Raw genomic sequence first — 14992 nt, forward strand, 5'->3', positions numbered from 1 at the left:
TTAGTTAGTTAGTTAATGGGTGCCTACTTGGTTACCCAACAAGAATTAAAGGGTAACTTTACCCATTTGAGATGTCATAAATGTATTGGTAAATAATATGACACTCATCAATTTATTAAAAAAATTATAAACTTTAATTATTGCAATATAGTTTTTATAATTACAAATTCACCCAACATTGATGCATTAAATATGCACAACTTTATAGGAGTAGCTTGATTAATTTCTATGCATCGATGAATGAAACAAACATTTGTATAGTAAGTTGGTGCTCTTAAATATTCTATTTGATTTTTCTTTTAACTTTTTATCTCCACGAATTTCCATTCGAAATTAATCAAGACAATTACACATAACAATTCTTGTGGTGAGGGTTTGTGATCAAGATCGATAACGTCCATGGAAAGGAATTTAAGGTTCCCAGTGGGTGAAGATTTGTGGGGTTATTGGTGAATAAAATCTGCGGATTTTGTCCTCCAAGATTGGTGAATTTTTGGGGTTTTTGTCAAGAGGCTTCATCAACGATTCAGCTGAGTGTAGAAGTTGAAGAACAAGGGTTCGAGCAATTCACAACACTGCAGAAAGGGAATCAAAGATAAGCTCTTGGAAGATACTTGATTTGGCTCAAGATCAAGGGGAAGAGCTTATATCATGACGCATTGTTCTTTGCGCCTTTATTACATTGTTTTTTAATGCTGCAAGTCTATCATTCACAATTTCAAAAACATCCTGAAATTCAAAAATTCAAGCAAGAGAGAATGAATTTGTTGTCAAAAATGAAATAGAATTCAGTGAAATATCAAGGTGATTATATACAAAGGTCTCGACAAACACTATACGTCTATACACACAAAACTTGAACAACATGTTACTTAACTAACTCTAATCACCAACTAACTACAAATCAACTTTTAACGTACAGTTGGTTAATGACTTTTAAAATAGGACTACAACTTAACAGATCTTACATTTAATCAACTTTAGTTCACTTGATTTTTATTCAAACGATTTTGGTTCTACTAATCTTAATTTATATAATCTTGAGTTAGCAAAAATGGATGTAGCCGATTTTAATTTAGTTTGTTTTAGTTAAAAGTTTAACATGTATCCCTTCTTGAGTGACCTAATAATCTTTTAAATCATTCATGTTCGACTTCTTAACCATCACTTGATCTCTAACAACTAGCTCACTTATTAGTTGACCAATCTAAACATTCCATCTCTAAACGCTCAATCAATTGATCAAATTTAACTCTCACAATCGACTATTATCTTCTTTTTTTTGGTGGTCGTCAACTTTTTTTATTCTTAACTATTTCCTATGCTTTTTTCTCTACGATCATAGAGTGTTAGTGATATTTCCTACTTTTTTTCTCTACAATCATGGAGTGTTGGTGATATTTTTTTGGGTGTTTTTATTGTATTTTAACTTAAAGATAGTTTCTATTGGAAAAAGTAGTCATGTGCAAGCTATAATTGCCAAACGAGCCATACAAATTCGTCCCGGCGTGTTGTATATGCGCCACTACGCCGCGCAAGAGGTTCTTGCTTTGAAGGTGTTTGGAATATAGAAAGTCAAATCATTGCATGTGTTGTTTCCAGATGGAACCCCTTGCATGTGCTTTGTTTCATTGCATGTGTTGTTTCCAAATGGATCCCCTGCATGTGCTTTGTTTCAAAACTTACCTATCCACGACCATATTAATGATATTATAGTGTAATTTATTTTGTTGTTCAGCTCTAACTAACGTGACATGCGCAAACGTGTAGACTCATCAAATGAGAATTCTATTATGGCGTAGAAGGTGGTGGGTGTGGACCCATGAGAAAGGAGAAAAAGTGAAGGAAAAAGATCATGACAGCCAATATCAAAAAGAAAAAGTAAACAAAAGAATCGTTAGTTTTAGATAAGAAATTCTCCAGTTGGCTAATTGATGATGATTTACGCGGTATTGCTGACAATGAATTGGAATCATTGCACCTTACAAATGCTTGGGCTGAAAGAAAAGGGACAAACATCATTAACTGCTCACTAAACAAGACAAGAAAATACAGCAAATATTCTTCTGATAATTAAAAGATGTTATATACATCATACAATTAACATTTCTATGATATTTTCTATCTAAGAATACCAAACACTAAAACCAACTCGCTAGCTTTAAAAAATCAATAAACCATATCAGACTTATACATCAGGAAAGATTGCAAGAACACCAAAAAATTGACATTTTAAAAATAAATAAATTAAATTTGTGATACAATTTCCGTAATTCTGCTAGATCAGAACAGCTTAACTTTCTCAATCCCAACTGAGAAGCAATTAGAGGTTGTCATTTTAGTTATCGGCAATCCATTGAGTCAAAGGAGTCGGCGAATCCGGAAGGTTTTGCAGGAATACTTGATTGGGTTTGAGAGAAAGATGTGTCGTTAAACATCGTGGAAGTGCCTTCATTGGCTTGCCATCTTTGCAGAGCTTGAGGGAGGCTCATGTGAAGGTCAATACCATAACCATCTTCTTCTTCATGACTGGTGGGCTTCCATTGCTCTACCAGAGGAACCAGGACATTCACTGCATGTCCCATATCTGGTCTCTGGTATGGTTCGCGAGCAGTGCAATGGCCTGCTAGCTCTGCCACTTTATATATGCTCTCCATGGTTTCTTCGTCGGGGTTCAATGTTTGATCGATTGCTTTAGGGATGTTCTCCTTGTTGACTTGTACCCGGCGGAACCATGAAACCAAATGGGATCGTTCATCAGGCATAGTATCATCCAATGCCCTTCTACCAGTAATCAATTCCATCAGAACTACTCCAAATGCATAAACATCTACTTTGGTCGTCACTCTTCCAGTGGCTGCAAAGGAACATGATTACAGTTATTACTTATTACAAGTCAGGAATAGACCCAGCATAAAGCAAATGTAACCATTCACATCTGATTAAATAATAATTTCGCTCTAGCTAAATCTAAGTACAATTGCAACCCAAACCCGTGACAAAACAATAAATATAAGGTCCTACTAACAAGTGCAAGAAGGAAGCTGGTTAAAGAGTAATCAATAAACTCTATTAAATGTTTCCAGTTAATTAAGAAAACACATACTATTAATAGATTTTGGTAAGAAATAAAAATATTAACAAATTATCTTCCTAAGATATCAATCATATCTAATTTTTCCCCTTCCTGTTTTCTTTATAAAGTTTGATACAGTATTAGAAGGATAAAGGAAAACTCATAGATTAACCCAATATTTGATGTAGCCAGATGGTTGACATACATGTAACAATCTATCTATGTTTAAATGGGAAAACATATTATCAGCCCTGAAAGTATCCATCAAAAGATGCATATGAAAAAACAATTTAAATGGAAAAAATCTAATGATAAGGTACAGACATGATAAATTGTCAACCACAAAGGAAAAAACATCACACCAAGTAGTTCAGAAATATATATTAGGAACTAAACATCAATAAATTTTCCTTCAAAATGTTTTTGGCTTTCTGAAAGCTTCTCTTTTAAACAAAGCATGGCATTAAGTGCAGTTACTAATAGATAGCTAATGACCAAAAATGGAAACAAATAAGAGCTTTATTAAAACTCAAGACAAGCTTAATTAAAGGCTTTCAATACCTGCATATTCAGGTGCCAAATATCCAAATGTTCCTGCCAGCCTTGTCTCAACAGAATATTTTCCATCCGGTGCATTTTTAACCAACCCAAAATCTGCAACCTTTGCTCTCATGTCATCACCTAATAGTATGTTGGAAGGTTTTAAGTCTCTGTGAATGAAGCTTTGCTGAGCTAAGCTGTGCAAGTATTCCACTCCCCGTGCAACATCCAAAGCTATTGCTACTCTTTGTTTCCAAGTCAAAGGAGCACATCCGTTTTCACCCCAATCAAACAGGTGTTGTGTTAATGTTCCTTGGGGCATATACTCATAGACCAAAAGTCTTTCATTTCCATTAATGCAGAATCCTAGAAGAGCAACCAAATGTCTATGCCTAACTTTAGTAAGAACTGCAATCTCTGCTTGGAACTCATTCAATCCCTTAGTTCCCACTGCAACAGATTCCATCCTCTTCACAGCAATCTTAGTTCCATCATGCAATTCCCCTTTATAAACAACTCCAAATCCTCCCCTACCCAAAATGTTATCTGCACTGAAATTACCGGTGACTTGCCTAAGAACTTGGATTGAAATAGTAACATTTCCACCCTCAAAAACCTGAAGGTTGTCACTACGCTCACTTCCCTGACTCTGTAACTCACTCGGAACTCCACCATATCCATTAGAATTGGACACACTCATGACATCAAGTTTAACCTCACCTTTTCCATTTTCAGGATTATTAACCCTCCCGAATTCCCCATGCCTCCGATTCTTAGTATAACACTTACAAAACACAAACAACACCACTGCAACAAAAAACACAGCAATAACAGCTATACCTGCTATCCAAGCTGGTGACAGCGAAGAACCACCTGACTTTCTCGATGGACTTCCACTTGGTGCATCACCAGGACTCTTCGGCGGAGTAGTTCCACTTCCCTTATCACCTCCAGAAGGCCCAAGCAAAACATTACCAGCAGAATTGAACTTCACTTTATTAGAAAATTTAGGAATCTCTCCAGATAGATTGTTGCTAGACACATCCAAAACTTCAAGTTGAGTCAAACCCGTCAAGCTCCCCGGTATGGAACCAGACAAGTTGTTCCCACCCAGATACAAATTCCTCAAATCAGTTAAATTCCCAAATGCAGGCGAAATGGTTCCATTCAACTTCTGCTTAGCTAAGTTCACGGTAATAATCTTCCCTCCAGAACACACAACAAAGCTCCAATCTAGACAGGGATCATTCCCTTTCCAAGAACTAGCCAACTGAAGAGGATACCCAAAACCAGCAGCAACATCAAGCAAAGTAGTAACCCTCGGATCACAAGGACCGGGAGTGTCTTTACAAAAGCTATTGATCCCATCATTAGGAGCAACCTCTACACCTTTCCCAAAAGAAGGAAAAGGACCCTGCAAATTATTGTTATCCAATGAAACATTCGTCAAACTAGCTAGACTCATCAGAGAATGCGGAACAACACCTGTTAACTGATTATCGCGAAGCTGAAGATCAAACAAATTAGTACAGTTTGATAAATCAGGAATGGGGCCAGTGAACTTGTTCTTCTGAAACCACACTTGAGTCAAATGAGACATCGTCGAAAGCAAATCGAGAGAGCCAGTGAACCCAGACCCATCTTGCTGATTGTTGAGCCACAAGTTCTGAATCCCTGATCCTGAAAACGAGTTCGGTAAATCTCCGGTGAGGTTGTTGTAAGAAAGACGAAGCTTCTGCAAACTGAACAATGGAGAGAATATATCCGGCAAGGAACCAATGAGATTCGTTTGTCCAAGGTCGAGTTCAACGAGATTCAAAGACTGGGTCAACTCAGCAGGAAACGTCCACGGTTTAAGGTTGGTGTTTCCAGTCATGGAAAGTTTCTGTAGACTGGTAAGTCCCTGAAAACAACCATCGGGGATTGAAGTAAAGTTGTTACTACTGAGAAAAACCGATTGAAGATTAGTTAGATTAGCAAGTGAGGGTAACGCGCCGGTGAGTGAGTTGGACTGGAAAGAGACTGTCGTGAGTTCAGAAAGCGAGTTCAGATCGGAAGGTATGGTTCCGGTGAGTGACTTCGAAGCTACGTTGATGGACGTAACGCGGTTAGAATCGTCACATTTCACGCCGTTCCAGGTGCAGAATGAGCTCGCCGTCGTCCACCCTGTCGGAGTTGGTGAAAGTGATTTCGCGAGCTTTGACATGAAAACGCCGTCATCGGCAATGGCGGTGTGAAGGAGGAGAGAGAAAGAGAGGAAGAGTTTAGAGAGAGAAATTAGGGTTTTGAGCTTTGATTTTGAAGGAGACATTGTGAGAATGGAAGAACATGAGAGAGTGTGGTGTGAGAGAGTTGCGTGAGAGAGTATTTAGATGAAGAAAGAGGATAGTTAAGCTAACCCATGTGAAGTTGTTGCTTTCTTTTTCTTTTCTTTTTTCTTCTTTCTTTTTATAAATTTAAATTAAATTAATGATCACGAACAATGTCAGAGGGGTTGTATTAATAAAGAAATTAACCTGTTTATCATTAAATTCGTTTGAAATTTGACTTGTGTTATTTTCATACAAAGTAACAAGTTTTTTGAATTTAAATTTAATGGTTAATACTCCCTCCAGCTTATATTATTATGTGTCCTCTTTAATACTTTTTCCTTAAATTATTTATTATTTAAAACTATTAATATAATATTTTTTTATTTATCATTATCGGTATAGTTCACCTCGGGGGTCAGTTCTCAAGTGGAATCAGCTCCCTCCAGAAATCAAGTGAGTCAAATTCCCTCCTGATAAGAATCCAATCGTAATTTTTTTTATCAAATTCAACGTCAATCACCACTGAAACAACTAGGTATTAGTAGTTATTGACTATTTATATTTTTTAACAATTGAGACGGAATCGGTTAATGATCTTACATACTAATATTTATTACAAACTGAAAAAGAAAGATAATCCCATATTTAATGATGAAGTTAGTAGTTTTTTTTTTTAAATCATGGATGAAGCTAGTAGTTAATTAATTTTACTATTTAATGGTAAAAGACAAGAAGTCCCCCATTCTTTGTTACGGCAAGTTAAGTAGAGTAAGGCAACTAGGCAAAGTTATTTTGCTATGAAATATTTCTTTCAATAAAAGAAGAATACGGTGGGACAGTGAAGGAGAGAGGTAAGGACCCAGATCGAGAGTAGTAGATTGGGGGAATCAGATGCAAAAACTGCTGTAATTGAATGCATTTGTTTGTTTTTTAAGTAACTATCCTAAATAAATCAAATGCAGATGTGGACCCCACGAATGCCAACTGTTGCTTACTAGATTACCCTTCTCATTGTCTCTGTCTTTCGCTGTTGAGTCTTGACCTTTCAGAGAGACCAGCTTAGCGAGTTGCCGGTTTACTATTCCGAACAATTTTTAATCCACCAAAATGCATATCGAATTTTTCTTCTGTTCATTATAGTACTTCTTAATTCTTATATCGAATTATTCTAAGCATTACATGTTTTTTCAATATGAATATTTAAATGCTATTTCGTATTAATTGACAGTGTGATTGTAGGACAGTTTGAAACGGCGTAAGGAAGAATAATTAATTTGGTTAATCATAATCAGAACAGTTTACCGAATATCTTCGTCGTTCTTTTTTTTCTGACTTTTGCGACTGTCCGTTAGCTTTTCTTATTCCCTTTTCATGGAAGCTTCCCCATCCGTCCAAATGCCACTAATTGCGCTTCCTTTTTCTGTTTTTTTTAATGATACTTATTTTAATCAAATTAAATACTAATAGGTTTTTAACTAGTCTATTAGTAAGAAACCCGTGCGTTTTTAACTAGTCTATTAGTAAGAAACCCGTGCTATCGCACGGGTCTCGTCTGGATTCACATCACATGTCTACCAAATCATCATTTATAAAGTTTGAATTCATTTTAATTGGTTAACATTAACATAGTTATAAATATATGCTAATAATATGATCAGCTTTTAAACATTGATTCATACTTACAATAAATCGTATAGTCGATTCTCTAACTTTAATTAGATAAAACAACATTAAGAGAAATATTTAAAAGATGGAGATTAAAATGAACAATTTACACCTGTTATCTCATAAATACGTTTACATTTACCCGTGAATCTAGACGACTTAACAAAACTCAGTTGAATACAGATAAGTTAATTTTAAAACTACATATTTCAATAAAATCATTTTTCCAATTCAAATAACAATTCTTTTTAGATATTAATTAGTCAATTTTTCCAAACCTAAAATTTATAACATCTATCCGCCAAATATCAGTTTTAAATTCTTCTTATTATATCATATTTACAATTTTTACAAACCTACAATATATGACAACTCCCCGTCAAATTTCAATTATAAATGAATATCTACACTCCATAGTATCTTGAAATTTCAGTTCTAAATGAATATTTTCTCTATCTTTTTTATCTAAGAGAATTTCATCATAAAAGTTTAACTCTACAAAATTTAAATAATTGACATTTCATTGAATAATTTTAAATAAAAATATAATAATTTTTTTAAAAAATGTAACTAATAATAATAATTTTAAATTTATATAAAATTTAGTATGCTTGACAATAATATATAATGATAATAATTAAAAATTAAATTAATTATATATAAGAACTTAGAGATATTTTTGAAAATCAACATATTCTCACTCTTAATGTATAAGTATTCATATGTAAATCAAAGCATGCAAAATCTCATTTTGAATGATGACACATTGCATGTTCTAACAATACAAGCTATGAAGTATGTTACAACCAAAAAAGAAAATCTATTCAGTTAACATAAGTCACATTCCTTAGTTAATCAATACTTCATCTGCTAAAAGAAATTGAAAAGAACCAAAGTGTGGACTGCATCAAAACAATAACGGGTTGCAGGCGATGGGGACGTTGCTCTTTGCCTTAGAGACAAATTTTATTGTTCAAAGATTAAAAAAAACCTGAAGCTCTGCTGGATAGTCTTGGATACAAACGATTCTAGGACCAACACCCGTTGACCGACCACATTCTGATTCTGAGTCTAAATGTGGGGAATATAATTTTCTAAAGGAAGGGAAAGAAATAAGTTAGTATTCTTGTTGTTGTTGCTGCTGCAAAGTTCAAAATAAAAGAAAAGCTTAAAGAATTTAAATCAATAGCAGAAAACGGACTAAAAGCTCCAAGTATCAATTTAACCCTAAAACAGACTAAAACCAATATCACCTTGTTAAAACACATTGAACACTTTCTTATCAGTATTTTTAAAACCAAACATGTCAGACAAAAATGCATGCTACTGAATAGCTAAAACCATTTTAGACTTCAAATTCTCTGGTAGCTTGCTTGTGAAGACTATGTCGACACTCATTTCAAATTCTCAGGTAACCATGAAAATAGTCAAAAACTATAGAAATTTGAAGAAATTCATCAATGTGATTTAAAATCAACACATATACCACTGGTTATGGTTAGAAATCACATATAACCACTGGTTATGGTTATAAATCACATTTAATCAAATTTGAACTGGATTTTCATTGATGAATTTGAACAAATTTGAAAATAGTCAAAAACTATAGAAATTTAAGGTAAAATCAACACAAATAATTTTTAAAACTGGATTTTTTTTAAAAACCGGTTATATAATCATAACCAAATTTATAACCGGTTTTATAACCAGTTTTGATTAAAATGTGGTTATGGTTATAAATCCAAACCATTTAAATGGTTTTAAAATGGTTATGGTTTAGTTTTTGAAAATAACCAACCATGCACACCCCTATATACCAGTTCAAATTTGTTACTTACATTTAATCAAATTCTACCTTGAGCTCTTCGTTTCATTACAAATAGCAAGATCATAAACTCTATCTAAGAAGTAAGATTGTGTGTGTTAAATAGCTTTGAAAGAGTAAATTCACCTGCATGATTTTCAAAAAGTTATGTTCATCTTAGGCGAATTTTGAGGAGTAGGGGTTTTTGAAGGCAACACAACGACAACTACAGGTACTTGTCTGCTAGTCCAGCCTTCTCCACGGCGGCTACAAAGTCGCCTCCTCCAATGATGGATGTTACTCATTTGCCACTTATTTATACCAGTTTCTTGGCTATGGCCTGCACACACGGAAAATAAAAGGGAATAATCATCAATCAGTAGTGCAAAACTACATCAAATCAAAATTCAAAAACTTAAATATCATTTTGTACCGGTCATGTGAGTGTAATTGTTCCACCAACTTCAACAAAAAAGTAATCAAATGAACTGTCGATTATAGGTTCATGAAAGATTCATGTTTACAACAGATAAATGAACTGCTGATTATAACTATCGAGCAATAATTCAAAAATAGTTAATGATTTATAAGAGCACATTCAAATAAAAGATTGTTAATGATTTATAAGAGAACATTCAATAATTTCAAGCTTAAAATCGGCCAAAATAAAAACATCTCCAGATCTGAAAATAACCATATTAAGCGGCCAAATCTCCAGATCTAAAAACATCTCCAATTTCAAGCAACAGAAAACAACAATAAGCGGCCAAATCTGTAAATATGATAACAAAGAACTTACATGATGGGGGAGGACAATGGGAGGTCGGCATACTGGAACTTGGAAGAAGCATAAATGTAAGGTTTGTAGGGTTTGATATGTATGCAACCATATTAATATGGTTTAGACGAAAATTAAATGACTGAATCTTGGGAAAAGATTTTTTGTAACGTAAATAGTGAGTTTCTCATTCCAAGAACAAAATATTTACGTTGGCTGTTCAAATCCATGATTCGTTCGATTCAATTTATTAGTTAGTTACTGGAATATAAAAATAAATATAAAATGCATAAAAATTTCTTTGTGTGCCACATCAGTGGTAATTAATGTCAAATCAACATAAATCAAGTAATTTGCATTAAGTCAGAATTACCCTTGTAATTAGATTGGATTTAGCTTTTAATCAGTTGGTTTAACTTGTAATTACCAGGTACTTTACATTTTATATATTTATAATAGATTATTGATATAATCTATCAGTAATGTAGGAGTACTACCAAAAGTATTTATTTATCATAATTAAACTCAATTAGAGGTAGATTGTCAAAGGCAACATAGTCATTTAGCAAACATAATTATTACTCTCTCCTTCTCACAATAGGTGTCATTTTTGAGATTTCCACACTTTTTAAAAAAATGATTAATTATGTTGATTTCAATAATTAAAATGAGTCTCATTTACTAAAATAACCTTATTAATAATTGATAATGAAGTATTTAGAGAATTTCTTTATTGACCCCCTATGGGATGACCCAGCGAAATTCCCAACTTGCCCCTGCTTCGGAGATGTATCTTCGAAGTATTTTTTTTTAGATTTTTTCAGATTTCGGAAATGCATATCCGAAAAACACCAATTTTTTGGTGTTTTCGGAGATGCATTTCCGAAATACATGAAATTTCAAAATATACGTTGGTTTTAATAGTCAGGTATTATTTCGAAAGTACATTTCCAAAATAATTTGTTCATATACCATTTTCCCTCCTTCATTATTTCATCATTTTTATCAAAAACAAACCCAAACCCTCTCCAAAACTTCCATCAATATCAATCCATTTTTCGTCTCAAAATCAAGTTTTAAACCGTTGATCACGTTAAAGGGAGCATAGAAAGCTACAATTTGAGGTAAACATCTCTCATTTCATCCCCTATTTCACTACATTGTTGCTGATTTAAGAGATGAAAACTCTGTCAGTTCGGAAGTTCATTTCCGAAATAAGTCACCTAACAAATTTCGGAAATGTACTTCCGAAATAATGTCTGGCAGAATTAAAAAAAAAATGTTTTGACCATTTTTGCATATTTTTGCATATGTTAGGTATGGTGCATCCAGACAACATTGACGCCGATGACGTAGTAATTCCGAAAGATGTCAACGTTAATAACGATCCGGTTAACGATGTTAAATCCATGATCGATGCGGTGGATGTACGACAACAATTTACAAATGATAGTAGCTTCGCTTGTCGTGAACAATTGCTTGATTGGGTTCGTAGAGAAGCTAGTAAACTTGGATTTGGCATTGTTATATTAAGGTCCGACATTGGAAATAGTAGACGGAAAGCTTTTGTCGTTTTGAATTGCGAGATGGGTGGAAAGTATGTACCAACAAATCGGGTGTTAAAACACAAATACACGGGATCGAGAAAGTGTGGGTGTCCGTTTAAGTTGCGCATGACTCGGAGGATTGATGATTTGTGGCGTTTAAGCGTCATTTGTGGAATTCATAATCATGCCTTGGAAGCCAAGCTACATGGGCATCCAACGGCGTGTCGGTTGTCCCGCGAAGAGAAGAATGTTATTTCAGATTTATCGATAATCAAAGTGGCGCCGAGAAACATACTTGTCGATTTGAAGCAAAAAAAACCGGATAGCATTTCAAATATCAAGCAAGTATACAATGAACGGCGCAATCTTAAAGTCTTGAAAATGGGCCCGAGGTCGGTGTAGCGGTAAAAATGTGACTCGACGCGTTATCGCGCGCTCGAAGTACAACAGAGTCGCCACCGAACTTTATTTATTCCAAGGAGGAAAGGGAAAATATCGATAAAACCCACGAATGAAAAGAAAACGGATAAGATGGTCATCGCAACCAAATTTTAGGTTCGGGAGTCGGTTAAGCAAGGGGAAGGTATTAGCACCCCTCACTTCCATCGTACTCGATGGGACCCATTTAGTTAGTTTAGTGTTTGAGTGTTAGTGTAATGTTTGCATTCTTGGGTTCTTATGCTTTATTAATCGAGAAAAGATGAAAGAAATGTTTTTTAGGGTTTTTTATTATTATGAAGGAAAAAGAAAAGATTTTTTTATTATTATGCTCGCCAAGACGTTTGTATCTTGTGCCTACGTATTCCCTAGTGCAATGGGAAAGTCAGAGCAATCGTAGTTCGGGCGAACCACGAAAGGTTGTTAATTGATTTTAGCGAGAGGTACTCGATCGTTTTCAAATGGAAATACTACGCGCACATGGATATGAGATCACTACAAGAATGGATGACTAAATCAAGATAAGACATGATTTTGGCCATCATCGCATTCGAGTGGAAGATATTCGATCTTCACATGTGGAAGTATGTTCGTATTGAAAATTGATTAAGTGTCTCATTTATGAAAAGAATTTAAAAAAGCCATAAGGTAAAAAGGTTTGAATGCAATCGAAGATTGTTTTTTTTTTTAGGACGTTTAGCAAAGGATTGAGCATAGGTGTTCACCTAGCGCGTCTTTACCCAAGGTATTCAACAGGAGTGAGCCCCATTGTCACTTGTTGTACTTGTTAATTAATTTGTTTTAATTCAAAAGATCAAGGTATTCAAGAGGTGTTCACTTCTTGTCACTTGTTCTCTTGGTTTGATTAATGAAAGGTTTGAAAAAAAAAGTTAATCCAAAAGAATCGAGGTATTCAAGAGGTGTACACTTCTTGTCACTCGATCTTTCGATTTAAGAAAAAGGTTTTTGAAAAGAAGAAAACTCGATGTTGGATCGAGAAATTATTCGTAACCACTTGGCATTGGACCAGGATTTATTTATTCTTTTTTTGGATCGAGATTAATTTAATGTTTTTGGTATTTTTAATTACACATGAGAAACTAAAATTCTAAGATAAAAAACATATTTTTTTACTTTTTATAATATATACATATTAGAAGATAAAGACAATTGATTAAACAAAATTAAAAAATAAAAATAAATTGGGCTAAAATAAAAATGCAAATAGGGAGTGTAAATAGTAGCTGGGCGTTGGCCCAAAGGAAACGGCCCAAGATAGTTGAGAAAGAAAAAAAACGATGGACCTGGGCCGGGTCAGGTTGACCCAGAATCCATCTCCGTTCTAACAATCAGCGGGTTAAGAAAAAAACCCTAAAACAAGTTCAGCATCTCTCTCAATTTCCGTTCTCTCTCTGTTTCACTTCTCTCACTGTTTCGCTTCTCTCACAGTTCTCTCTTTGCTTCGCAAAATAGAACAAGAACACCAACATTCTCTCAATGCTCTCTCTCTCTCGCGATTATCTCTCGTCTCAACGAACAAACAAGCAACAATAACAAATACGAAACTCTCTTCTTCACTCGCTCTCATGAACAGAACAACACTCTTCGTCTCTTGATCTCACTCGCTCACGTCTCAAGCAAAAATCCTCATTAAAAGTTGAGATTCAAATCGAACAAGAACAAAAACAAACAACACTATACCCTTATCCCCAAATCAAACCTAGCCCCAAATTATCATGTAGTTCAATTACATACAAGCATAATCAGTGTCCAAGGAAGAAATGGAATCAACATGCAGAGATAAAATAAATTTAAAGTGAAACGAAGTCAATACCGCCTCTGAAAGCTTCGCGGATGATCTTCTGTTGGTAAGTTCTTTGCTCTTCCCTGCTTCGTCTGAACTTCGCTCAATCTTTCCTCTTCTGCTTATTCGCCTGGGTGTGAGTTGATGCGTGTGGTTGTTGTTTTTGCGGTTTGGTGATGGTGTGCTGTTGAAACGTTTGTTTGTTGAAGTTTCGATGATGGTTGATACGGGTCGTTGAGAGGAATTTGTTGTTCAGAAATTGTGAAAGGTAATGGGTGGTTGTCGATGGTGATGATGTTGGCGGTTTGTATCAGATGAGTATGGAGGTTGTGCTGTTGAGATTGTAGGTGGTGGTCGTGAAGGAAGTTTGTGAATTTATGATGGTTTGAAAATGAATCCGTAAATGATGAAATAATGAAGGATCAAATGAAGGTTATGAACAGTTTTGATGGCTTTGCGGTTTAGCTATGTATGAATCGGTTCTGAATTGATATTGTATCTGTGTTGGTGAGTTTTTTTTGGAGGATCAGATTGAGTGAAGGTGCAGTTAAAGGTTTAAAGATTGGTTGAAGAATTTTGAGAGAAGTTTCTGCCGAAGGTTTTGAGTGTTTGGGCCGAGTTTTTATGTTGTGAGTCTTCTCCCCTTTCTTGATGTTGCTCCCTCTCCCTTTATAGATGAAAATTAGTAGGTTTTGGGGGGAAAGTTTGGTGAATTTGAACAAAAATAGTTAACTGATCTTATGCTTTTCTTATGCAGCTTATGGCTTGAACAAAATGGTGAAATTTCTGGCTTGATAGGGACAATATATAACAGGGCATCTTGGACTATTTTGGTTGGTAGTATTGTGCAGCAGCAATATTTTGGCTTGTTATGTTTGTTTGTATTGGAGCAGAGTGCAGGAGAAGAGCAGCAATGGGACATGGTCATAGTGAACACTGAACCGTGAAGAAGGACCTTTTTTGTTTTGACTATTTTTGTTTTTTCTTAATGGACTTAAAAATATATGTGATTTGGGCTTCACACAATA

At 34.8% G+C, this 14992-nt stretch overlaps 1 protein-coding gene across 1 annotated transcript; it reads right to left on the reverse strand.

The window, feature by feature from the left end:
• Nucleotides 1-1995: 1995 nt before the first annotated feature.
• LOC131640601 (receptor-like kinase TMK4) lies at nt 1996-6056 on the reverse strand. The gene is made up of 2 exons (XM_058910985.1): nt 3638-6056; nt 1996-2857 (listed from the first exon to the last, which is right to left on the reverse strand). The coding sequence occupies exons 1-2, from the start codon at nt 5925-5927 to the stop codon at nt 2343-2345; spliced, it is 2805 nt and encodes a 934-aa protein (XP_058766968.1). The 5' UTR covers nt 5928-6056; the 3' UTR covers nt 1996-2342.
• Nucleotides 6057-14992: the final 8936 nt, after the last annotated feature.

Source organism: Vicia villosa, unplaced genomic scaffold, assembly GCF_029867415.1.
Source record: "Vicia villosa cultivar HV-30 ecotype Madison, WI unplaced genomic scaffold, Vvil1.0 ctg.003222F_1_1, whole genome shotgun sequence".
Classification (NCBI taxonomy): domain Eukaryota; kingdom Viridiplantae; phylum Streptophyta; class Magnoliopsida; order Fabales; family Fabaceae; genus Vicia; species Vicia villosa.